The sequence below is a fragment of the Trachemys scripta genome, chromosome 8 (assembly GCF_013100865.1).
Source record: "Trachemys scripta elegans isolate TJP31775 chromosome 8, CAS_Tse_1.0, whole genome shotgun sequence".
NCBI lineage: Eukaryota > Metazoa > Chordata > Testudines > Emydidae > Trachemys > Trachemys scripta.
This window is the reverse complement of record NC_048305.1, coordinates 66,089,100-66,116,051: the sequence shown is the minus strand read 5'-3', so window position 1 is coordinate 66,116,051 and position 26,952 is coordinate 66,089,100. Positions and strand designations below refer to the sequence as shown.

Sequence of the window (26,952 nt, the reverse complement as noted above, 5' to 3'; positions counted from 1 at the left end):
GCAGATTCAACTAAGCCTAAATCACTTTTGGCACTTGCCAACTCCTATGTGATGAAAACCTTGCTTTAATTCCTGCACAAATATACACATGCACACACTCAAAAAAAAATAAAAATATATATATATATATATATATGTGATTTATGAATGTGTTGTGCATTATCTGGTCAGCTAATTTGTTTCATTCGTATCACATGATTAATTTGGAAGTCAGGCATGGAATTTAAACTTTTAAAGGAAATAATTTGAAGAAATAGTGCTCCTCCATTAAAACTATTCCTTTACAGTAAGTCTAAAACCATTAAAGTTGTGGGACCATAAGGGGATCTTAAAGTTCAATGTTGTGATAGTTTAATTCCCCCCACACCTGCAAAGTTGAAGATCAGCTCATGTTTTGCGGTGATAAAAGTATTTAATGCAAATAGTACTAAAGGAGTTTGTTGCAGGATACATGAAGCAATAAGAGTAAAATTACTATTACAGTAATTCTATCAAGTACTACCCCATGTCTTTGTAAAAATAAATCAACACATTGGCTTTATAGGTTTAAAATAATTTCACTCCTGTTTGGACCCTATCATGAATATAGTCTTCTTTTTCTTTATTTTCCTATTGAAGCATGCTCACATAACTTTTTGTAGCTTCAATTTGTCACCGGATCGGAGGTTTGCCATTGCCTTCACTGGGCACAGAATCAGAGCTGAGATGTCTTAATTTTTAAACGTATCTTGAACATTATATCACAGATTTGCAGTGTAAGAATACAGTAGGGATGCCCCTGAGTTATGACAATCATGTCTTTAACTTTCATTATGGCTCATATTGAGAAGAAATTGTTTTAATAAATATAGTCACATGGTAGGCTTGATTTCAAGTAGCTTTTCTGCATCTAGTATATTGTTAAATATGGTTGATGCATCTCTGAAAAATTAATATTTAATTTAAAAAGCACCTAGGCTAATCCATTGTCTCTTACAGTAAGTATGATCTAGTGCTTTTGCTTTTGTAATATTCATGATATTTTCAAATCAAGGCTAGCATTCTATTCTATTCTTATGAGAAGATTTTACTATTTTGAGTGTTTGATAATTTTTGAATGATTCAAAAATCCTGAAAAAATTGCCACGAAACAGAGAAGCCATTAAAATAAATTAACTGTTTTATGTACGAGAATGCTAATTTGTAACTTTTACAGAAGAAAACTGTGTCCTGAGTTTCTAGGAAAATAGATACTGTGGACCAGATTCTCTGCTAGCATAAATGGGTGCAGCACCATTGACTTAAGTAGAGTTTTATGCATTTTATAACTGTAGTGAATTTGACCCTGTGTGCTTAACATTTTCATAATAATACTGAGAATAGTCATGGCTCTGGGGAAAATGCTGTAAACATTGTTGGGTAGAGTATTACATAGATGCAAAAGCATACTGTATTTTGATTGTTTAATTCTCTATTGTTCAGTCATTTAGATGTGTAGCACCTAGCAAATGAAAAAAATAATCATTTTGGGCATGAATCACTCCTTACATTCTTTTCCATCCACAAACAATTTCAGTTGGGAAAAGTGCCACATAGTATCGACAGTGACAACAAATTGTATTGTCCAGTGAACATCTGTTTCCGACTCCCACACTGATATTGCAGGTTGGGTACTTATGAGTGAGTTAGTCTTCACAAGCTGCCTGGCCACAAAGGAACTGGAAATTACTGGTACGTTCAGCTTTTATTATTGGAACACAGGAAAACGTTATCATCATGCTGGGAAGTTCTGTATCTTTTGAAATATTGGAACTGGGGTTATGTGAGCACATAAAGCCACATGGAATACTACTTCTAAAGAGAGAGAAAAATGCCTCTTGTTCAATATGTCCTTGGGTACATATGGGCATGCAAGCTTGAGATCAAAATCCCAAAGCAGAACAATTTTTTTGTTCTCAAGATGTTAACTACAGTTACAGAAAGTTTTTTTTTTTTTTAATAACAAAGCAGGAAGGAGTGCAAACTAAGGGACAGATTCTGCCAGTCTTACTCAAGTTGAGTAGTACCTTGCCACAGAGAGACCTATTGAAATCCATGGGATTGTTTGCATAGTATAGTACTACTCAAGGTGAGTAAGGGTGGCAGAATCTGGCTCTAAATATGGTAGAATTTTGGTCCCCTACACAGAGAACGTAACTTTTTCTAATTTATGTATGGAGTGCTAAGATTAGCATCAGGATAATTAAAAATATTTATCTGACTAGATACATATATTGCTGTTTTAAAACAAAACAATATAATTTGAATAATTTATATAATTAATATGGTTTCGCCAGGGTGCTGAGGTTTAATTTTTCTTCATTGCTAGACAGTTTTTTGTGTGGTCTATGGAAAGGCAGGTCATGTTCCATAGTGACTGGGATAGTAAAAGAAAGAATAGAAAGGATGGTCCTGGTAGACAAGGAAATATGCTAGGCACTGTACAAACATATAACAAAAAGATGGTCTCTTTGATGTCATTTTCTGCAGCAATTTAGGTTTTCCAAAGAGTAACAAGTCTTGGCAGCATGGGTCTAATTCATATTAAAAATTACTGCCTCAATGTTTTGGGCATAAAATAGTCTAGCCATGCTTTTTATGAGGAGTTGTTCTACTGCATAAGTTATAATTATTAAATAGAGGCCCAGAGAATCCCTTCTGTGAGCAGATCTCTTCCAAGCTGCACAGAAGGGGGAGACAGGGAGTTCTATATCTGTGGCACTGTTTCCCCCTCTCTAGCACCCTATGAAGTCCCTCTGAATGGAAGGGACTCTACCAATTGTGGGAATGGATACCAAGTTAAGTGAGAATGGAGCACAAGACAGGCTACTCTGCACATCATCATCATCTGTTAACCGCTGGATTTCTTTGTTGAAACTTGGGGGAGACCTAATAAGAGTTTGGATTGGCTACCTCTGGACATCTTTGTGGCTGTTACTGAGCTCCAGAAAGGAGGCCACTGGAATATCACAGCGGCAGAGTTTGTCCATGCAGAAGATCCCCTTCCCACAGATTTGCAGCTTCAAGAGGGATGGGAAGCTTTATCCACCTCCTCACCTCACAACCCCACAAATTTCTCTCCCTTGAGAGGATGATTCACAGAGCCGTCTCAGGGGGAAGCTCACAGAATTTTTCTGGCCCTCTGCTGTGGGTTTTTCTGTGGAGGGATGCAAACTGGCCCATAGATATAAAGGGCTAAAAATGCTTCTTCAGGTGGCAAAGCTGGTGCTAATACAGTTTTCAAGAGGCAGAGAAATGAAAGAGAAAAGGGGTGAATATTTGGGAAGATGGAAACGGGTGAATAATGTCTTATAAAAATATAATAGTGAGAGATTTAACAAGGGAACTCCTATCAAAGAAACCAGGCAGACACTACACACTAAATTCTAAATATACATATGTAGGACCTAAGCTTGCACTCCTTATTCAGACAAACTCCCATTGACTTCCATGCAAGTTTTCTCCCAGTAAGATATGTTAGACTGAGTCCACACCCGCAACATTACTCACACTGATAATCACTAAGGGCAAGGTTGTTATTTTCTCAATCACCCACCTACGGCGCAAGGGGGTATAGATGCCTCTCAGCGTCCTTGTACTGCATACCACAGCGGTATGCTTACCTCCCAAGTCCCCACCCTCACCTCCTCTGCAAGGGGGGAATCAGAGAATGAATGATGACAAAAGGCTTGTCTTCACTGCTAAAAAAAAAAAAAAAAGCTGTGTTTTTAATCTCAGGGTAACTAATGTACATGATCTACTTTGAGGTAAAATCATAATGAAGACCAGGCACTTCAATTTTACTGTGGGGTTAACTTGCCATAGTCAGACTTATACTTCTACCTGGGGTTACTCTTAGTGAATTTACCTCCTGGTAAAACTAATGTGCCTGTGTTTTTACCTCAAACTAGCTCAGATTCATTAGTTACCCTGGGGTTAAAAAAACCCACAGCTTTTTTAGCAGCGAAGACAAGCCCTCAGAGCCACAATTCACAACACTGTCCCTTACTTAGGGCAGATTGTGAGGTTACAATATGACCCTAAATATTCACCAATAAATACATAAAAGTAATCAGTTGAGACAAGTAGACCATGCTCATTGTAGCACTAGAATAATTTTTCGTCACATCCAGTGTCACTTAGGAAGGATGATATTTCCTGTATATGGGAAACATGCCAGTAAAAGAATTTTCTTGGCAAAGAAACAACATGGAAATGTCCTTTTAAAATCAGTTAATAGCCACAGAACTCTTGAGCTAGCTAGAACCATTTCCTATGCTATGGAAAGAACATTTGAATAAGGTTAGCCAAGACATTTCACCCTCCCCCCCCATCTATTTCTGGATATCTTCTTTTGTTCACCCTTTGCTAATTATAGTGGCCTAGCCTAGGTGATATTTATAGTCTTAAAAGATTTGCCTGACTTTCTGAACACTTTATTCATGTATATTTCCTGTGTTTATTGTTGCTTTAGCACATTATTAATTAAATTTATTTGATCCAAGATTTTATTTAGCAACAAACTTTTCAAAGCTACTTTTCTTTCTACAAATGAAAGAGCTGTATTTAGATGTAAACATAGCATTTTTCTATTTCTGTATTAATAAAGACAAATTTTTGTTTCTTTCCAAATACAAGAGTGACCACTATAGGAATCTCCAGAAATAGAGGAAACAAATATTCCTTTTTTCAGTAATGTGTTTATTCAGTGTCTTACCAAACATTTACTTGAACTTTTCTTGTAAATTGCAATTGTTTTAACTATTGGTACTTTATAAGGACACAAGTATTCAATATTTTTAAAATTATCCAGTTTTATTTGATTTTACCAGCAGTATATCTATCTATCATGCTTCTAAGTCACTCATCACCATAATATTCATGAGAAATACAAATTAATTTCTTTCTTTCTTGTATGTGCCTTATACTTGTCCTGACAACCTAATAGTAGTGACTCCAGTTGCAACTGCTTACGACCAATGTTTAAAATGTGTAAATAAGGTACATTTGGGGGCAAAACTTGTACCATGCCTTTTAACTCTATTGAAATCAATTGGGTTAAGAGAAGTTTTGGAGGAAAGCATGAGAAAATGATCAATGATTTGCTATTCAATAGGGGCCGCTCCTTGATAGCTAGCATTACCTCAAATTTACCACTGGTCAGTAACAAGGGGAATTGCACATGTGTGGAATACAAACCTGAACAGGTGGTAGCCTAACTCCTTATCCTACTTATCATATGCTGTCTTGAGTGTGTATCCCAGTTATCTTGCAACTGGGCAGACATAATGGACTTTGTCTAAAATGGCTGCTGTGCATTGCAAGATCAGGAGCAGGAAATTCATCCCAAACCACTCCTCAGTCTATTCTGAAGCCTTACATATTCCCTTCTCCTGCCTTTGTGCCAAGGTGGAAAATGGAGGGGAGATGGGAGCAAAGGGAATGGGTCAGCGTGTGTGAGTTGGGTGAAATTCACCCCTCTGCAGGAGGCCGGCGCTAGGCTTATACACCACCTCAGGCCTACTTAAGTCTAGTTTGGAGGGTTTATGTAGTGCATAGGCCTTGGTTTGGCCCTCTGTACAAGGGTGAATTTCATGCAGGGTGCAGAAGCTTGTGCAAGATACAGATTATCTGACAGGTCTAGGGTTACCATATTTCAACAAGCAAAAAAGAGGACGGGAGGAGCCCCGCCCTAGCCCCGCCCCTGCCCCTCCCACTTCCTGCCCCCCCAGAACCCCCAACCCTCCCCCCGTTCCTTGTCCCCTGACTGCCCCCTCCTGGGACCCCTGCCCCTAACTGCCCCCCGGGACTCCACTCCCTATCTAAGCCTCCTTGCCTCTTGTCCCCTGACTGCCCCAACCCTTATCCACACCCCCACCCCCAGACAGACCCCTGGGACTCCCACGCCCCATCCAACCACTCCCCACCCCCTGACAGCCCCCCCCAGAACTCCCAACCCATCTAAACCCCTCTGCTCCCTGTCCCCTGACTGCTCCGATCCCTCTCCCCACTCCTGCCCCCTGACAGCTCCCCCCCAGAACTCCCAGCCCCCTACCCCCCGCTCCTTGTCCCCTGACTGCCCCCTCCTGGGACCCCTGCTCCTAACTGCCCTCCAGAACCCCACCCCCTACCTAAGACTCCCTGTTCCTTGTCCCCTAACTGCCCCCTCCTAAGACCCCCCCCCAACTGCCCCCCAGGACCCTACCCCCTACCTGTACCCTGACTGCCCAAAACTTTCTCCACTCCCCTCCAAAAGTCCCCCCCCGTTTCTTGACTGCCCCCTCCAGAACCTCCCTGTCCCTTCTCCTGCCCCCCCTTACCCTGCTGCTCAGAACAGGGTGTTGGGCTCTGTGCCAGCCGGACACATGGCTGAGCTCCCCTGCACAACACAAAACCCGGTCCCTGGCCCTGCACAGGGCTGCCGGAGCGGGCTGCAGGAGGAGGAGCTGCCGGCCGGCTCAGAATGCAGGGAGGGGGGGGTGGGAGGAGGAAGCTGCTCCGGAGTCCAGCCCGGGACTTTCCTGCAGCCCTCCCAGCCGCTCGCTCTGCCGGGGGAGGGGGAAATCCCGGACATTGTGAGTGCTTTACAAATTCCCCCCGGACGCTATTTTTAGCACACAAAAGGAGGACATGTCCGGGTAAATCCGGACGAATGGTAACCCTAGACAGGTCTGCACTTGCGGTGTCTCTGTGCACTTGTGGTGTACAGAGTCCTTCCCCTGCCCCCTTTTGCAATGCATAAGATTGACCCTATGCTGTGACCATCAATGAAATGGAAATAGACTTGCTGTCAAACAGGTAGATTTGAGATTTTAATCTGTACACTAGTTGCTGTTAGGGTAATGCATCCCTGAAATATATTGCTTTTGTTCAGCAAATAATTGATATTTTTTTTCTCATTTCAGGAAGAAGTCATTTCAACAACTAGGCCACAGTTTTGTACTTCCTTACTTAGGCAAAATTCCTATTGATGTCAATGGGGGTTTTGTCTGAGTGAGGGCTGCATGTCTATTTCTGTTCAACACACAAGGTATTGCAATCCAACATCCTGCTGCCAAGCTGAATTGACAGAGCAGTGCATTAAGAGACTATAAAGTACAAATTTAATGATAGTTTAAGAGTACTTTTAAAAAAAATTAGTCATTTTTGCAGAAGTACAAATGAAAGAGCCATTTCAAATGAATGTTACGATATGGAAAGCCCACAAGTAAGCAAAATGTACTCGAATTTAGTATTAACTCCTCTTCATTCTCTGAATATAAACGGTACTTACTTATAAACCTTAAAGCCACTAGAACAAGGTAATTAGACGGGTTTTTCATTAGAAAATCAATCAGAAAACAAACAGGAAGTTAGAACATTCAATTCCCAAGAGCTTTCTTTTAACAAAAATATTTTTTACTATTTGGCTTTTTAAAAACTGCTCATACTAGAAGGTTCAGGGGAAAAGGGAATAATTAATAGAAGTGAGCAAATAATTGATTTTTCATTTCAATGGCTGAACAGAAAAAAATCTGAAAAATAATTTGATTTGTTTTGAACTGAAACTAAATTTTTTAAAAGGTCTTTCTTGCCAAAACAAAACATATTTTTTTTGTTCGGGTCAAATGAAACATTTCCAATGCCGATTTGAAACAACATTTTGAAATTGAATGTTGATTCAAACCAATATATCATTTTGAAAATGTTATTTCAAAGCTAAATGTCAAATATCAATACAAAACATTTCAGTGTTTCCAACTTTTTTTTCAGGTTTCTTTTCTGACTGAAACTAATTGTCAAATTCGACCCAAAGTCATGAATAGTTTTGGTGCTGCAGTAAATTAAATATTCACCAGAAGGTTTGCCTGATTTAGTAATTACATAACCATGTTATTCATCATTGAAGTCACCTAAAACAGGATTGGGGACTTCAACAGCAGAGTCCAGGGAAGGGGTAGGGACGGTTTTATGGCCTGCAGCATGCAGGGGGTCAGACCAGATGATCATAATGGTCCCTTCTGACCTTAAAGTCTATGAGTCTATGAGTCTATGAATCATACCTCACTGCAGGATTTGTCTTACACCTATGTTAACAGAACAACAAATTTGGATTCATAGATTCATAGATTATAGGACTGGAAGGGACCTCGAGAGGTCATCGAGTCCAGTCCCCTGCCCGCATGGCAGGACCAAATACTGCCTAGACCATCCCTGATAGACATTTATCTAACCTACTCTTAAATATCTCCAGAGACGGAGATTCCACAACCTCCCTAGGCAATTTGTTCCAGTGTTTAACCACCCTGACAGTTAGGAACTTTTTCCTAATGTCCAACCTAGACCTCCCTTGCTGCAGTTTAAACCCATTGTTTCTGGTTCTATCCTTAGAGGCTAAGGTGAACAAGTTCTCTCCCTCCTCCTTATGACACCCTTTTAGATACCTGAAAACTGCTATCATGTCCCCTCTCAGTCTTCTCTTTTCCAAACTAAACAAACCCAGTTCTTTCAGCCTTCCTTCATAGGTCATGTTCTCAAGACCTTTAATCATTCTTGTTGCTCTTCTTTGGACCCTTTCCAATTTCTCCACATCTTTTTTAAAATGCGGCGCCCAGAACTGGACACAATACTCCAGCTGAGGCCTAACCAGAGCAGAGTAGAGCGGAAGAATGACTTCTCGTGTCTTGCTCACAACACACCTGTTAATGCATCCCAGAATCATGTTTGCTTTTTTTGCAACAGCATCACACTGTTGACTCATATTTAGCTTGTGGTCCACTATAACCCCTAGATCCCTTTCTGCCGTACTCCTTCCTAGACAGTCTTTTCCCATTCTGTATGTGTGAAATTGATTTTTCCTTCCTAAATGGAGCACTTTGCATTTGTCTTTGTTAAACTTCATCCTGTTTAACTCAGACCATTTCTCCAATTTGTCCAGACTGGACATAGTCATTGTATTAAGTGCTACTCTAAAGTTTGGCTGATTGTTTTGTGTTAATAGATTAACATTGGAAAAAATTACATAGACACTGTAAAATCCACTCAGATATAAGTTAATTATCGAAACGATCACACCTCCACTTTGTGTAATGAAGCTATGATGGATTTCACATCAAAAGTGAAACTTGCTCTGTGGAGGTTGTTTTTGCTCCTGAGAAAATAGGTAGAGTAGTTAGCGCGAAAAATAATTAAGCAGCTGAATTCACTTTCCACTGCATGACTTTACCTTCTGCTTGAGTTTGCAAGTAAAGCTGGGAATAATTTGAATGCTCAGAAATTGAGGGTGGGTAATGGAGCAAAGCTTGAAGGATTCAATAAATGCCAAAAATAATTTAAAAAATCTAGGGGTCAGATCTTTGGCTAGTGTAAAATGGTACAGCTTCAGTGAAATAAATGGACTCATGCCATTTATGGACCAGTAAATAGACCCCAATGAATGATCTGCCCCCTAATTTATATTGACTAAAACTAAGAAATTCATTCTACATCTTTGTTCCTTCCTGCCTGTGGGGCTTAAACTGATTTTTATAGTGCAATCTTAAAATCAAAGATGGAAAAGACATAATAAGCCATCTAGTTCACTCTTCTGCATATGTTGAATGGTTCTCTATAGTATACAGCTGTATACTTTGTGCAGACCAGTTTTAAATTACTCAAGCAATAGGACTTTCACCGCTTCCCCTGAGAGACTATTGCGCAGTTTGTTAGCTCTTGTCATTAGGGAATGTTTCTTGACAGTCAACCTAAATTTTCCATTTCTTAGTATCACTCTATTACTCCTACTGCAGTTAGAACACAGTTCTTCACTGTCCTTGGTGTTTGCTTCATTCAGATACAGCACTTCTATGTGCTTATGTGGTTCCCGAGGTGGTGGTTTGACCAAACTCTGCATATGCAGTTCTTTTAATCTATCTTTAAAGTCAGTTTCTCCAATCTCAATTACTACTGCCACTCTTCTCATAGTTCCCTCCAGTTTGTCAATATTTTTCTGCCCCATGAATTTAATGCATTATTCTAGGGGTTGCCTCCAAACTGTATATTAGTATACAGAAAGATAATCATCTCCCTACTCTGTAACAACATGTCACCTCTACATATGAAGCATAAAGTCACATTGGCTAGTACCAAAGGAGCGAAATCCCCACTCCTTTGAACTTAGTAAGAGTTTTGCCATTGGCATCTAGGAGGTCAAGATTTTACCTTAGGTGTAGCAGTTTCTAGGTGCAATGGGTTAAATTAAAGATGCCCTTAAATCTATATCTCCTTGATAGAACTGGATGAGAAAACTTTCAATGTAACTGAAAACAGCCTCCTCTCCCCCTCAAAATTATTTTCACTGTTTGCAAAAAACAGGGCATTTTGGTCTCATATAGAACTTTGCAAAGCTGAAAGGAATTTTTTACAAGGAGAAACCTTCCACCATGAAACTGTAACATTCCTCTGTGACAGGACAAATATGTGATTTTCCCCAGGACTGGAATTTCTTCCTTTTTTCACGGTTATAAAAGTTGTGTCATTTAACAGAGAATGAAATTGCACCCTACATCAGCACAGCAAATAATAGTCCAAATAATAGTCTGGAAGATTGTGGACCATATCATATCCTTCTCTAGCAGCACCAGTGCAAGGGGCATGGAGGTGGTGAGTGCTGCCTCTGTGGCACGCCCCAACATTTGTGTGTGAAGTGGGACAGGCGATGGGTGCAGAAGTTGTTATGTCTCCCTACCCACCCTATGGTTCTTTAGTAGATAACTTGATGCTGATCTAGTCAGCATCAAACTTAATGCAGTTTTCCACCTCCATGAGAAGGAACATTCCCCAGCTGGGAGAATCTGGGTTGAGCAACCAGTACAGAAGCGGTAGAATGTACCCTTGAGGGGAGTACCATTCTCTCCTCAATTTTACTCAATGGAGCAGATTTTCAAAGGTATTTGGGAGCCTAAAGATGAAGAGAGATGCTACTGGGATTTTTCAGAAGCATCTAAGCAGGCTTGATAAAAGCAAAGGAAACTAGGCACCTAACCTGCCTACCTGTTTTTGAAAACTGTACTAGGTGCCTATCTGCATCTTTAGGCACCTAAATACCTTTGAAAATCTGGCCCAATATTCATTGCAGCCCACTTTCTGATCAAGGGCCCAATCCTTGCTTGGATTGACTTTAATATTGTTTTTGCTTGACCAAAGCCTACAGAATGAGGTCCTTAAAGAGCAGCATCTTTTCATTCTAATCTGGATGGGTAAACATCTCCCATGTAACAGTTCAACGTTCAGTGCAAATAGTTGCCTTGAGCTTCTGATTATGCACCTCAGTTTTGAAAGGGAAAGTTAAACAAATGGAAATTCGGAAATTCCTTTACATGTCATGTTTCCAGCTAATTGCTGTACTGCGTGCCTTTGCTTATCACATCAGACCCTAGTTCTAGGGTGGACTGGATGCCTCATGGCATCATCAGTAGCTCAAATCCTGCTCAGTTCATAAATGACTAAACATCATTATCACCTGTTGGCTATTCACTCAGGTAGGTTGGTGAGTCTGTCTACTCTAGTGGAAAGTGTCTATCTCAAACATACCCCATTAAGTGGCATGTTTGTGGGCTGCCTCAGCACAAGCCCTGCAGTAATTGGGCATGGAAGATCAGCTTTCTTATCACCCCAAGAAAGCTTGGGATCAGGACTGAATATAGTGTTCAAGAAGGATGTCAGAATGACGGCCCTAGATACTGAAATCCTGTATTTACCCTTAGAACAGATACAGCAAAGACAGTGGCAAAGTAAACTTCCACACACACTGCACTGACTGAGAAGGCTCACCTGTAGATGGTGTGTGTAGCTTAGTCTCCATGCTCCATCAATCCTTGTCCTCTCTCGAGGCTTTTCCTTTTGTAATATTGATTTTACCACTGCCTTCCAAGTCTTCTCAGATAAAAATGTCAGTATGAACAATTGTTTTTCATCAAAGTACACTCAGCGTTTGTCAATGTAAAGTTTTTTTTAAATGAGTAATTCTTTTGGTTGTACAAGATTAATACTTTCAGCCAATATTTCTTCCACACAATTTGAGAAACAGACTAAGAATGAAGGCAATTCCTATTTCCATATCATGGAATCCGTTTCCTAAGCTTGACCAGAAATCCACGACTATACATGACAGCATGTTAACTAGCTAATATAACCATTGATACTAAGGGAAATCCTGAACCTAAATGTTTTAAACAGCAGAACTGTTCTCTCCTTATTTGCTCTGGAAGATCCCTGATTGAAAGAACACTGCAAAAGATTCCTTTCATCAGCTCTGTTAGTTACATTTCCTGCTTTGATAAATGTAAGTACAAGAAAAATCTAAAGCACTTCAAGCTACCCAGTTGCATTTGATTAGTTAGGCTGAATAATGTAACAGTCTTTCAGCACCCAAAGGAAAACTTTTTGAGTTCCACTGCTAATATTTTTCTCCACAAACAAATATAGATTTCCTACTCTATATAATTATCTTATAAGAGATAACTTAATATTTCCTGAAGTTCTGTAATTCAATTTTTTTTTATGGGTTCTGTTTTGGGATGTTTGATTTATTTGTTTGGAATTAGAAATTTGGAATTAAAGGTGATGTATGAAGTATTGTCTGTAATGTTTTTCGATGGAAGATGTAGCCCAGTAATTTTGTTGATTCTGTCCACACTATACTTTGTACCACATTTAGAACCCATTTTAGTTTCTGCTAACTGTTGTACTGATGGTGAGCATGGGATCTAAATTTATTTAAATGGCTTTTGCCCAATGGCCATCTGTCTCTGCTACCAGGGTAAACAAATTTCAAAGTGTTTATACAGCAGAAGTAGCAGAGTAGACTGGGTCCTATGGAACATAAATTGTCAAACCTTTGTTTCTTAGAGAATTTAAAACCGCGGAAGAAATATAATTTAAGTCAAAGGGCCAAATGCAATTTTGGTGCAAGTGTGGGCATCTTCACTGACTTAGATGAAATTAGACCCACTTACAGCAAGGAGAATTCTGGCCCTGAACTGATTCTGTCAGAAATCACTGGATTGTCCGACTCAGTCTACAAACTCTGGATCCATGGTTGTGCAGGAATAAAGGGCACAGTATTCGTAACCCAGCTCTGCGCTGCCCTGACCAACCCTGAAGACAGTAAATATATTAGAAAATGGACTAGCACCTTCTCCAACGGTGCAAAGCCACTTACGGAGAGGCCCTCCATAAATCTGGTTTTCCCTTTTCCCCTTCACAGGAGAAACAAAGGCTCCTGTAGCCCCAGGTGAGCATTAACTCCAATGGAGTTGCCACACAAAAGTTGAAGTCCAAAAACCATCATTGCTAGAGGGCTTAACTAAGAAAGCAGCTTCTGGACAGCCCTCTTGGGGGTCTCTCCTGTACCAGCCAGGAGGGGAGAAAAGAACTTTGCCCTAATAAATGCGTCCTCTCAATGTGTTTTAAAACTGGGTATGTTCAAGATACTCATTCCAATTTTAAATTGCATGCTCACCTTGTAAGGGTCTCACTTCCTCACTATTATCCTGTCTTGACTACATTACCAAATTGTCATCAACATAATAAAAATGATCATCTTAATGACAAAGAGGTATGGGTGAGGGTGGAGGGGGAGGGCGGACTTACCCCATTGTGACAATAATACATAGATTAAACTCTTCTCAGATCAGCCCCTACTCTTCAAAGGTCAGTTAAATGACATATTAATATCATTTCTTTCCAGCAATTTAATGAAGGAAAAGTAGTGTAAAACAGGAGAAAATGGGGCAATACTTGAAGTTGCAAAAGTGACAAAGAGGAGCGCCCTGGACAAGGAGAGGGGATTTATGTAAATGTGGCTTTGTCTACTTTGTGTAAGCATGGTTTACATGCCAGAATCCTCCTTGCTGTAAGTGGGTATAATTTCATCTAAGTCAGGGAAGCTGCCCACACTTTGCAGCCGCTTGCTAAATACCTCACAACTCATTAAATGGTAGGAGCCATTGTCTGGCTTATAGGAAAAATGTGCAACTTGTGGAGCTGGGGGACTACCTAGGTCCACCCCTGGTGCAGGAAAATCCCTGTCTAACCTGAACCAGGCAGAGCTGCACCAACCCTCCCCCTGCACATACCCCTTTTCCCCCAGAAGTAGTTAAATGCCATGATCTGCTGTGGTCATTATGCTAGTTACTCCTTTCTTAAAGGGCTGGGAAGGACTTTTTCCCTCACTGCCAGATTGGCCAAGGCAAGGTGGGTTGTTTTTTTCTTCCCACAGCAGGATGGGGTCTTAGTTTGGGTGGACATGAAACAGAGGTTAGGCTATAATGTCACAACTCATTATGTAAACATGAGGCGGATGTCCACTGCAGGTACTCCATAGGGAGGGGATACAGTGTTCAGATAACATGGATTGGCAAAGAATTTAAAGGAGATATTCTTTAAAGGAGAGGAAACGGGTTTTGGGACTCCTATGATTGGTACAGCTGGCAGCCAACCCATCCTCCTTTGTAGCCCCCCCCCCTTTAACTCTTTTTTGAGGTGGGTGGGGGGGCCCAGCAGCAGATTATCTGGGGACCAGAATAAGTAAAGGGGGGGCTGACATCAACCCCCTAACCTTTAGTATATGTAAATGATTATGGGATTACCTGTGCTGTATACTTTTACGTGCTGGGTACTCCCTAACATTTAGGAATAAAGTTGCGGCCTAATTAAACCACATCCAGTGCCTCCTGTCCTTCTGGCATAGCTGGATAATGGGATTTTGTGTCCATATACTATTTTCACCTATAATATCCACTCTCCAAATTATTGGAAGAAGTTGAGATAAACATTATATCCTTGCCTTTTAGGTACTACCAACCTCAGTTAATTTTTGGAGCCCAGGGCCCTTGCTACTTTCCTGGATATTATGCCACAGCATAATCAAGATGAAAGCAATTTAATAGCTACTGGCTCATGGAAGTGTTAGTGTCTTCCTGAGTTATGTAGCAACAGAGGCTGTTCCCCATTATGGAGCGGGGAATACGTTAGCTTTGATAGCAGTTGGTGAATTCTGTGGTTGACTAACATTTTGATCAGGGAAGATGGAGGCCACTGGAACTTTCTGTATCCAGTCTTGGGGCCATGCAGTCTTTGGACCAAAGAAACTTTTGCAATGTTTTCTTTTTAGCCTTGCAAAGACCGTTCTCCTGGATAGCACAGCCTGCTACACAGCCATCATCTAGGCTGTGCTATCCAGGAGAAAGGTCTACACACAAGATATGGTTATGTTTGAGATATTAGCAAGATGTTGAAATCAAAGTTTCCAGACTCCAGCTAGTCACTTGGAGCTAGATTTTGACATCCATATTCCCGGATGCGTAGTACTTTACTTCACGAGTGGTTCCATTAATTTCAGATAGGACAACTTTCAGAATAAGGTGCTACTCATTGTAAAACTGGCAGAATCTGGCCCTTAATAAGTAAGATTAAAAGTCTTAAAACATTACATTTTCTTAATATCATTTCACTACCAAGCTTGAAAAGTATTTGTTATGCATGCTTTATAGTTCATTGCCGCAAATGATAATGAACATCATTTGAAGACTCTAATGACTCCCTTCTCTCTTTCTCCAACATGGAAAGGATGATCCCCAAAATTTAACTCATGCATGGATTGAAAAGATCTTTAACTTCATTCCAAAGATCTGAAGAGTCCAGTACAATGCAAAGAGTGTGCTACAATATATCATTTAACTGACCTTTGAGGAGCAGGGTCCAAAATGAGGAGTTTAATCTATGTATTATTGTCACAACAAGGTAAGTCTCTCTCTCTCTCTTTTTTTCCTGGTGTAAGTCTACTACTCTCGTGGTAGGTGTTTCCTGTTGTATGTATGTCATGGACAACAAAAGAGATGTTGGCATTTTGATAGAACAGATACACTCAGAGGAAGATGATCATGGATAAACTGAATGGAAATTTCAAGACATAACCAATTTAAAAGTAAATATGCATTTATTATCATGTGAGGTGATTTAAAATAATAATTATAAAGGGAAAACTTAAAATAATGAACAAACTTCAGTGCCATTTCCCCAAGGATGAGCTAAGACAGCAATTTGTCATCATGTCTCCTTTTCAGTCTCCTGAGTTAAAGGATATTTAAGCTTTCTGGCTCCAAATCAGTAGGGTTGGGACAAAAGAAAAGGTTCCCTCTTTCTCGTGCATCGAAGAGATGAGCATGTAACAATGGGTTTGGAAGGAACCGAATGGCTTGCTAACAATCTGTTTAGTAATTTGCACCCATTTGTGTAAGATGTGATCTATATGCATCGGATCATTATGAATTTGTTACTAGCCACTATTTATGCAGAGTTTTTTGTTTCATCTTTTGTGATTCCCTCATCCAAGGGAAACTGTTATTCCCAGACCTCTTTTTATGCACCTGTCTAACCTGCAATGGATCTTCAAGATTCATACTTTAAACTTGGAGAAGTAGGAATAATAAGAGATACATTTTCTCATTCTTATACATACTTCTCATGCTTCTCAGCTGTGAGTATTGATCTGAATCAGTTGAGAATGGCAAGACTAGGGCTAATTCATTTGGCAATCTAGGCCCTTTTTCCCCACAAGTGCCTCCCACTGCCATACTGCACTTGAGTTCTCCAAATCATATCCACAGGCCAAATATGCTTCCTTCAGTATTCATGCTCTGTGGAGCATTCTGAGATGTCTGCTCCTCTTGCACTGACCAGGAGTGGACACCTGAAACTGATGCAAGAGGTGATAGGGAGGGGGGACCTGGGAAGGAATCCACACTCCGATAGGGATATAAGTCCTGCTATAGTGTTGTTTCTCTCATCTTCTTCTAGCAGCAAAGGGATATGCTGTTGTCTTTCACTCTAGGACCTGATCCAGTGAAGTACTGAGCACCTACAACTCCCACTGAAGTCACTGGGAGTTGAACATGCTCAACATTTTGCAGGACCTGGGCCATAAAATCCATCAGGTGTGGAGTGATTTCCTATATGTGCTGGTGTGCTTCATTATCTTGTGATTGTCCAGGGATGCTCTGTGGTTTAGTAGCTCATTGTCCAAGAGGAAGATCTCTGTCAGCAGATATTAAACTGTCTGAAGTATAAGGTCCTATGATGTAAAAGGTACAAATATTAAGATGAAAAAAGTGCCTTTAAAAAAGCCTATTTAAAAAAATCTGCTTGCTGGATACAGAATGTACGTAGTCCCCATACTTTTATAGTCTGGAAAAGTTGGTTCTCTCTTGTATGGAACAAGTTCCTGCATCTTGTGTGGTTACTATAGTGGATGGAAGGGATAAAGAGACTCTATAAGGCTGATGCTGGAGGTAATGGCTGTCTCCTATAACTGTCCTCACTACAGCCATCTGAGTAGTTAGTCTTCATACGCACTGGGTTTTGGGATAACAAAAGATGAATGTTTAAGGAACATCTGTTAAAGATGTTTTCAGATTATCATTTTATAACTCCATAATAATTTTAGGCCAAGTCCTGCCATTTTTACTCACATTGAGTAGTATCTTACTCTGTGAATAGTCTCAATGATTTCAGCGGGTATTCCTCAACGTAAGAGCAGCAGGGTCTGGTCCTTTATAAATAAACTTGACTTTTAGGAAATGGTTTGCTAAAAGTTTATTGTTTCTACATTTTATAGAAACTTAAAATTATTTAAAACAGAGCATATGGCTTATTATAAAATCTTAAATAATTTATATTTGCGAATAAATCAGATGAAATTAGACATTTATTTTCCCTTTTTAAATCACCTTCCCTCTAAATGACTTTCCTCATCATTCAGGCTGAGTATGCAGTGCTCCTGTAGCCACCCTCATGAATGGAGTGGGAACAGACATCTGAGGTCAGAGTCACCCATACTCCAGTTGCCTGGGTAGCACAATGAGGTTCCCTTAGCTTCCTTTGAACTGGTCTTCAAAGATCACTCCAAATGTGTCTTAGCATCATCATGCTTATAACAGCCAACAATTCTGATGCAGGTATTCTGTACTGTGCCTTTTTTAAGAGAGTCCCCCTTCAGTGCTCCTGATTCACAAGAGAGATTTCAGAGCTCAGTGAAACTCTGCAGCAGCAGTTCTATTAGCATATTGTATTATCTTCCCTTGGCTACAGAGTAAGCCTGCAAGGAACCAGTGACTGTCACAAGGCTGGACAACAAATGATGTTGAAGCAACAGCATCTCCCTGTGTAGCAGAAGGAAATGCAGAAACAGGCACTAGAGCAGGAAGTTTCAGAGGTGGATCTCAATGTGTCTTCTCATTTGGGGACACAAAGAGACAATTTGTTCATTCCAAAGCTATCCCCCTATTAAGCTAGTGGCTATAGAATGCTCTTGTTTACCACCACCCCCCAACACTCTGGGCCCAATGTTTGGCCCGCCCATCCCTAGTCCTTCTATGCCAGACCAATTGCACAATAGGGCCATAAAGCTGCCCTAACAAATCAACTGGGGAATCCCTTGGTGTGAGGGAATTCCTGGGTATCATAGAGCTGTCATTCATGTGTGAGGGTGTGTTAGGGGTTCCAGCTGTTTAGTGCTCCAGCAAACCTTGGCCCAAGGAACAGCCTCTCTAAAGGGCTGTTCCAGCCAGCATGGGTTAAAGCAGTCCATTGGTACCTCTAGGATCAGGGGAGTGCAAAGGAGACGTTAAGCCACCTTTGCTTGCTCTTCATCAGGTCCTATGCTCCAGTAGTACACAGTAATTTTGGGGCTGTATATACATAAGTGTATAAAGTATTTTTTTCCCCATATGTAACCACAATAACAGGACCAATTAGGTAAATGCTACCTATAGTGGTGTAACTTGCATACAATATACTCAATGGATGTATTCAGAAGAGTAAATGATTTGTGATCAGAGGGAGATACATTAAATATAAAAAAGGCTGATTAGCGCCCAGTCTTTCTGATATCCCACATAATAAGCTAAAATAGCAAAATCAATTGAAAGTTTATGCTCATTATAGTAAACCTACATGAAGCCGAAGTAAAGTAAGCAAGTGTGATGCATTTTAACAAAACAAATCATATTCTTTTGCTTAAAAACCTGTATCTAAAATAATATGAGCTTTTTACCTACCTTAAGTTCTCTAAAAAAGATGCTACTCCTTGCCCACTCAACAATGGAGAAGAGGGTTTGGTCAGCCATTTTACACATAAGCCCAAATGTATTGAGCTTTTCATGTTTGCTTCTGTTAGCTTGCTCCTGCTGCAAATATGCCATGATCTTAGCCTGGACTTGTGGCTCATCTGGCTCGCACTTCAAGAGTTCCAATATCAGATGTGGAATACTTGCCGGTGAGCTTGTCTGATAACTATCCATGTATGAGTAGCCCATTATTGACTCTGGAGAGCTAGTGTAAGGGTCAGGGTACTCAGACTTGATAGCACGGCTTGGAAAGTGGCCGTAGGTTTGGTAACCTTGTAGGCTGCCATGAGGCGGCATTGTCATGCTAATTGGAGAGGTTACAAAGGGACTTCTGTCATAGTCTGTAGGAGGCAAGGCAGTATGGTTCAGAGGTAGGCCTTTGGAAGCAGAGTGGATATTCTGGATTGCAGAGGATATTGTCAGGTCAGTGGGCATTGCTTGGATCACTTGAGTCATGGCTTCCAATTTAAGTCCATTTGCTCGGATAAGAGCTTTCTTCTGCTGCTTCAGTGCCCTGTCTCTCTTGTACATTGGTCCAAATTTATTTCGACCCCCACGCATTCGGTCAGCTCTCACAGCTGTTGGGGAAAAGAGAAGGAAGTAAGATATTCATTAAAACTTAAGCAGATAACACTCTTGAGTTGAACACACGTTTAGAGAAGAGTGGCAAGACAGCAGCGCTCCCTTACTTTACTTTGATCAAAATAGCACGAAGATTCCAAAAGGAAAAAAAAAAATCTTTTGATATAATGAATTTTAATTGTCTTAGTTATCTATTGGACAAATCTTCTTAACATGTATGAACTCATTGTTTAGGTAATTTAAGATGTAATAATTAGGGACAAACACAGTGGTTGGCTGCAGAAATTTCACACATCATGAGATAACATGTGATTCCTGTTGAGATCTCATAATTTTTTTTAACTGCAACCCATGGTATCATTAGGAAAAAATGGCTCCTGTCCAGAACTCATCTGAGAAGTATCCTGAGGGCCATGTTATCTCATGATAATCATTCCATTACTGTATACCACCACTAGACAAAAAGTGTCTAAAATGTAAGCTGTAAAATGCTCAATAGGCATAAAGGTGAATCTTGTTTCCTTAGCAAAAATTAAAGATTATTTCCTTTATGGTTTATGTATATTGTTGCAAATGTTTAAGAAATATTCCTCATTTTCTAGAGATGTTTTCAAATGCAATTTGAATAGGCATAGAGAAAGCTGCCCACTTGTCATACTCCACACAGAAGGTTGAACTGACTCAGAAACTATTGACAATGTTATAGCTTGTAATATCTCTGGAATTAGAAATAATTAAAACAAATCTACTTCAACAGCTGCCTCGGGAATCATATTGGTGGTCTTTGTCACTGCAGTATGTGTCACTATGGCATATTTCTAAAGGACTAGCGAGTAGTTCTCGCCAAGCCCACCCTGCCCAATGGCAATTAGATAGAAACAGGAACCTTTGACAGCTTGGTGACATGTTGAGACTGCTGAGATTGCTGGAGGTTAAGTTCTTGAGCTTTTTATCTTAGGGATTAGTGTAACATTAAAAATTTATTATGAATCCTAGGTACACAATACTATAAATTATCATGAAGACTTTAACAATTAATGATTTTTGGTATAGACAGTAATTTATGAACTAGAATTCAAGTCCATATATCACTATCAGGGAAATACATATATAAATGTTACAGGCATTTACAATTATGAAAGCATGTGTTCTTCCAATTTTCCAGATAGAGAAAGAGAAGTTGTACAGATGTGACAGAAGGATATAAAGATAAATCTTTTATAGTCAGTCTCTCTCTCTCTCGGTTTTAGTTAATGCTGTAGTTAAGGCATTTTTTGCTGCTAACACTATCCCTTATGCAGGAAACTGAAAAGTCTTATAGAATATTTTGCTGATAAATGTAACATATATATTAGCATCCTTCTCAAAACATGCTGCACGTTATAGGTCAAATTCCACCCTGAGATACTTTGATTTCAGTAGGAGTTGCACAAAAGTGAGTTGTATGTAATCATATGAGAACAGAATATGGCCCTGTATGATTATCTGTAATTAAAAACAGTTAGAAGTAGCAGTTAAGCAATATATTTTCAACCTGCTGATAAATGTCCATACTGACAAAAGCATTCCAAATGACTTGTTATTTTACCACTAGTTTTCAGAGGGATATACTGCAACCCAAGATGTTCAGCTCAGTGTAATATACCAGTTTTATCTGTGCACTGTGGGCAAATGTAACGAGTGTTGTATTTACTAAATTGTGTGAGGCGGTCTGTATATTTGAATGCATATTTGCATTTATATCTACATATTTCTATTGTAATACTGGCATGATCCTGCAGTCTTAACTTAGGCAAAACTTATTCATTACAATGAGAGTTTTGCATGAGTATAGAAGGTTCAATTCTGATCCTGCATTTCTTACTCAGGCAAAATTCCCATTGACTGTAGAATCTGTGCCTAAGTGTAAATGATATGTTTAGAATGTGTTGTGCTGAAGTGTCAAGATTCTCTTACTAGCCTCTTGACAGTAATTTTGCATTCTGTTATTTCAATAGACTCTTGTAGTATTACCATTCTTCTCTGTGTGTGAATGATCTTTCTGAACTCTGAAAACCCACTCTAAAATCTCTCATTTCCTTTAAATTTTTCAAGAAATCTCATTGTGAAAGTATACCTATTCATAATAGCTTTACGACATACTTTTAGAGATTATTTTACCCATATTTTAGCTCAATTCTTCAGTCACTCTGTATACTGAACTCTCATTGATGTCAGTTGCAATTTTGCCTGAGGAAAGACTCTTAATTTTTCTTTATTTCACATTTTCTATAAGATTGATATTGCAAAACAAAACCACATCAAAACCAAAATACTATATAAAATATAAATTAAATAAAATCATGCCTGATACGAAAGACCAGAAGTTAGTTGCAATTATTAATTCCCCGTTCTGAGAACTGATGATGTATTCTGTTTTAATTCTGAATTAATTCTGTTTGGTCTATAAAGTTTAAAAAGTAATTTCCATGCTATTCTTACTTTTTCATCCAGGTACTCTTAAACGCATCAAACTATGTATAAATCAAATGTTTTCAATTTTTTCTTGTGGTATTAACTAGCTTTAACTTATAATTGACTTGCTACTACTTATTAATAGATTAAAAATATCCCTTATTTAAAACATACAATAGCTGCATATAAGAAGTTACCAGCAAGTATTTTTAAATGGATATGGTAAATAATGTGCAACATAATTTGGATAAAACTAAAATGTATGTAATATTTTCAATAGTTTGTATAGATTATAAATATACAATAACAGTAATAATTCTTACCTTCTAACTTCATTCCAACACTTAGACATTTTTGAAATCGACAGTAAGGGCAACGCTTTCTCTGTGTTTTGTCAATCTGACAGTTCTGATTTTCTATACACGTGTACCTTTTGTTATTCTGGACCGTTCGTTTAAAGAATCCCTGTATGATAGACAAAGAGTCAGCCCATTTCACTTTAACAGTAGGTTTCAGCATTTTATTTTATGGAAATCATTGTCAGATACTTGTCATATACCACTCAAGCACTTATGAGGTTATATGGCTTATTTTAGATTTCAGCAAGATATACTCTGGAGAAAACTGCTAGACTATAGAGGAGTTTTTCTGGTATTAGTACTGTGTTTTTTGTAGACTTACGTCAAAGATTGGTGAGATTTGCCTGTACGCCATTGCATCCCTAACAATGGGACCATAAACACTGATGCTGACCAGTATCTCTTTTGTCTGCTCTTTAATATTTGTAAAATGACTGAAGTCTGCCTTTTTAAAGTAATCTTGTATGGAATAAATTAGAACACTTGCAAAATGTAATAGAAACATAAGATACATCTGCTCTATGTATTGTTATGGTGTATATCAGAGGCATAATAAATATTTGACATTCATTGTCTAGATACAATTTTTTAAAAACAAAAATGCGATTTTCTAGGTTTATTCTGCTTGCCATACAGTGAAATGTTTAAAATTGCATTGTTCTGGTGTAGACGGTAAGAGAGTCTGCTTTTAGAAAACTGATTTAAATAGTTGTATATAACTTTTAAAGGTTTATTCATGACAAATTATTGAATTCACTTACAAGGCTCAACTATATTTAATAGTTGGTTTAATTAGATATGGATTTAGTTTCCAACTATATGCACAGGATAAATTACATGTGTGAATATTCATTATTTCATATATTACAAGAAATTTTTTGCTTGACTTTAATTGTGTACATGTCCAAGTAAATACTAAAATAAAATACTTTGTAGGAAAAATAAGCATGAAGTTGTGATGACTACAGAAATTTACATTTTTATATTGAAAGAGAAAAACTTTGGAACAGTGGCATTAGATTTTGTAAAGTTGAAATGTATTGAGGATACTAATTTGTCACTTTATCCTACAGGAACAATAATACTCTAAATGTATATAAATCACCTAAAATCAATACTTAGGTCGCTTAGGACTGAAAGTCCTTCTACAGCTCTATCACTTCACAACAACAAAATATTTAAAAGCAGTGGACACAGCCATACAACAAAACAACCTAACTTGGTTTTTTTTTTCCCATTTGGGCAAATGAGGTTTTTCAAAAATTTGGGTGTGAATCTAATCATAAATGGAATCAGAAAGAAGCCAAACTACGCACCCCTGTTTGTTTATTTTTACCAGCATTTATTTTCCTTTAACATTTTAAAATATTTTAAACCATTTTGATTTGTTTTCTATTAAGTAATTTGTACTAAACCTTGCAGCTTTCACAGGTGAGAAGTCCATAATGGTAACCAGACACTTTATCTGCACAAACTGGACACAGTTCTTCCAGGTCTTCATCATAAGAGTAATTCACCATTTTAAACTGAGACACTGGAATAAACAGAAATAACACATTCAATGAGCATAGGTAGTTAAAAAAATGCTTTCCTCAGTTCCAACTATCAGACATTAATTCTGACCTGAGGAAACAATTCATTAGAGAAACATCTTCTGCAAATTAAATAAAAAGACTTTTAAAAAAAAATCAAAACAAACAAAACAAACCCACCACCACGACTCACACTGAAACATGGAAACAACAAGGAGTCTGGTGGCACCTTAAAGACTAACAGATTTATTTGGGCATAAGCTTTTGTGGGTAAAAACCTCATTTCTTCAGTTGCAGTGAGGTTTTTACCCACGAAAGCTTATGCCCAAATAAATCTGTTAGTCTTTAAAGTGCCACCAGACTCCTCCTTGTTTCTGTAGATACAAACTGACACGGCTACCCCCTGATAACTGAAACATGGAATTTTTAATTCAACAGCAAAACAATATGAACTCTTCACAAGTAAACAAAAGTATAAACTTCAGAGTTTTGTTTTGTGAGAAAAAATTCTAGAGTTATTCAGAATTCCAGTGCTCTTAAACCATCTACAGTCATCAAACCAGAAACTACATTAAATTATTTAATTTCACCACTTATCAGGAAAGTGCTTAAAAAAGTCAGAACCAAAATTGACAAGGTTAAATCTCACTGATGTATGTAAACTAACTTTAACTAGGTTTGCTTCCTTTAAAGTTTTGTTAAAATAATACCAATCTGTAAATATTTACTTTATCTAAACTTGAAACCCCCATAACCAGCACTCTCTTAGTGTGGTGAATGTAAATTACTTACAGTACCAAGTTAAAATGCTGTCCTGACACCCAAAACCCTGTATGCTTGATTCTGATCAGCAGCTCATCTTTAACAAAAGCTTGCTTCCTGTAATACCTAAATAGATCAGTTTTAATATTAAATGTTCAAATTGCTTATTTGTTCCCATTTTATTTACTTTTGCCTCCAAACATTTTTAAACCCCAGAAACTAGAAAACAGTAAAAAAGGAGACAAGCAGAAGGCACTGGGATTGTTTTTTTGGAGAGATGGGGGGTAAAGTACCTAAACCTAATTAATTTTATATAATCGCCATGCTAAATTAAGCCCAAATCAAACCACAACGATCCAGGATTAAGGTTCCAGGTGCAAGTAACCAACTTCCTCGGACAAAAGTAATCAGTGTTTGCGGGAGATCTAAAAGATGTACAGAATGTAAACAGGAAAGCTGCAGTTCTTATGCCCTGATTTTCCCAAATACCCCTGTGCAATTTAGACAAAACCTTGAAGGAAAAAAACTGTCTGTAGGAATCTAATGCGGCCTCTGCCACTCCGACGAAAGGCGGAGGAGGAGCTGGGAGATGAGGGGGTGCAAAAGAACCTGAATGAAAGAGAGATAGAACTGATCTAGATTCCCCCCTCGACCAGCTCAGTCAGCAGGTCTGATTGTTTCCCCCCCCCCCCAAAAAAAAACCCACAACCTCTCACCGCAGAGCCAATTTCCTTCCCTTTTCCTGCTGCAAAATACACCAGGCAGCTGACGGTTTGTAATGTAATCAGTTATCTCTGTAAGGGGGTGATGGACACAGCAGCGGCAGAAGTTATGATTTTCTTCCCCTAGAATCAAACAGCTGTCACGTTTTTGAGTCATCTAAGCGAGTTACATCTAAGTAGTTGTATCAAGGGAGAGATCTCCCAGAAAGCGGCTGAGGATGCCTTGGAGTTAAGAGTCTCTGGGTTAAGAAAAAGATGTGCTAAGTCTTAAGTAACTAACAGCAGCCGTGTCCCCTAAGGAAAGAATCATCCCCCCCCCCCCCCAGGCTCCATGGGAACTAGAGAGGGAACTGGAGTGAAATTAACACGGCGTGAAATAGCCGAGGGAAAATATTTTCAGAACGACTTCTTCACGGTTTATGAATCAGGGCCAATCTGATCAGAGAGCAGAATGTGTGTTACACACTATGGCTCTCTCCAGCTACCATCTCCACGCTTGTTGATTTCTTTTATATACCTGACCTTAGGTGGACGATCCTTTAACTAAGATTAAAGAGCGGATGAATTGAGTTTTCTGCTCACTATATGCACGCAATAAATATACGCTGCCTGTGCTGCAGGGGCCGAAGCAAGAACAAAGTTCCCGGTTGTCCCAAGAAAAAAATAAATGGACAAAGGGGTCAGTAGGGAAAACAAAGATTTTTTCCAAGCGCTGCCCGGGAGCGTTGCAGGACAACACAATGTTGAGCGGGACACAGCCAAAGAAAAAGAAAGTCTGAATTACCCTGACACCCCTCACCCCCTTACAACTTCTGCGTCCCATTAGCCTCAAGATAGAAAAGGGCCCTCTGAAAACGATCAATTTAGGCTGAAACAAGCGACCGGTAGAGAAGTTTCTGCTAAAGGGTCGCCCAGAGCCCTCAACGCTACCCGCTTCTAGAGTTGAGTAGCACATTGTGCTAAACTGGGGCTTTTCTACAGTGACCTAGGTGTCTGGCCAGCTAGCCCCGCCAGGCACCTGGGACGATAGGACGTGGAGAACGACCGAAACGGAGATGGGATACAGCCAGTCCCCAGCACTTAGGGGATCCTCTCTGCTCCTCCATTTAGGGGAGTGAATGGGGTGCAACTCCAGCGCTGTTGCCGAATCTCTCTGTGACATAGCGAAAGCCCCCTGCCTTTAGCATGGCAAATAAGAATCACCTTTAACTGAGCGCGGGAGCGAGCCGAGAATCACTGGTTCCCGTGCCACTAACAGTCACTTCCCTGAGACAGAGTTCAAATCTCCTGTCCCGAGCTCAAAATAAACGCAGGTTAAAGCGAAAGTCTCTGAGTTTCAGACAGAAAGTTTCCAGCTCCGCTCTGGAGTTAGGACTTT

At 39.4% G+C, this 26,952-nt stretch overlaps 1 protein-coding gene across 4 annotated transcripts in view; it reads right to left on the bottom strand.

Moving 5' to 3' along the window:
* Nucleotides 1–26,952, bottom strand: part of NR5A2 (nuclear receptor subfamily 5 group A member 2) — a 125,449-nt gene that overhangs the window by 84,484 nt on the left and 14,013 nt on the right. For 3 of the 4 annotated variants that reach the window (XM_034778862.1, XM_034778860.1, XM_034778863.1), the window contains 3 exons: nucleotides 23,974–24,092; nucleotides 22,523–22,664; nucleotides 19,095–19,741 (listed from right to left, as the gene is read on the bottom strand). In XM_034778862.1, coding sequence (XP_034634753.1) covers nucleotides 19,095–19,741; nucleotides 22,523–22,664; nucleotides 23,974–24,092 — 908 coding nt within the window. Of the gene's footprint in view, nucleotides 1–19,094; nucleotides 19,742–22,522; nucleotides 22,665–23,973; nucleotides 24,093–25,568; nucleotides 25,588–26,952 lie in introns of those variants that run through there. The other variant, XM_034778861.1, reaches the window with a different exon arrangement.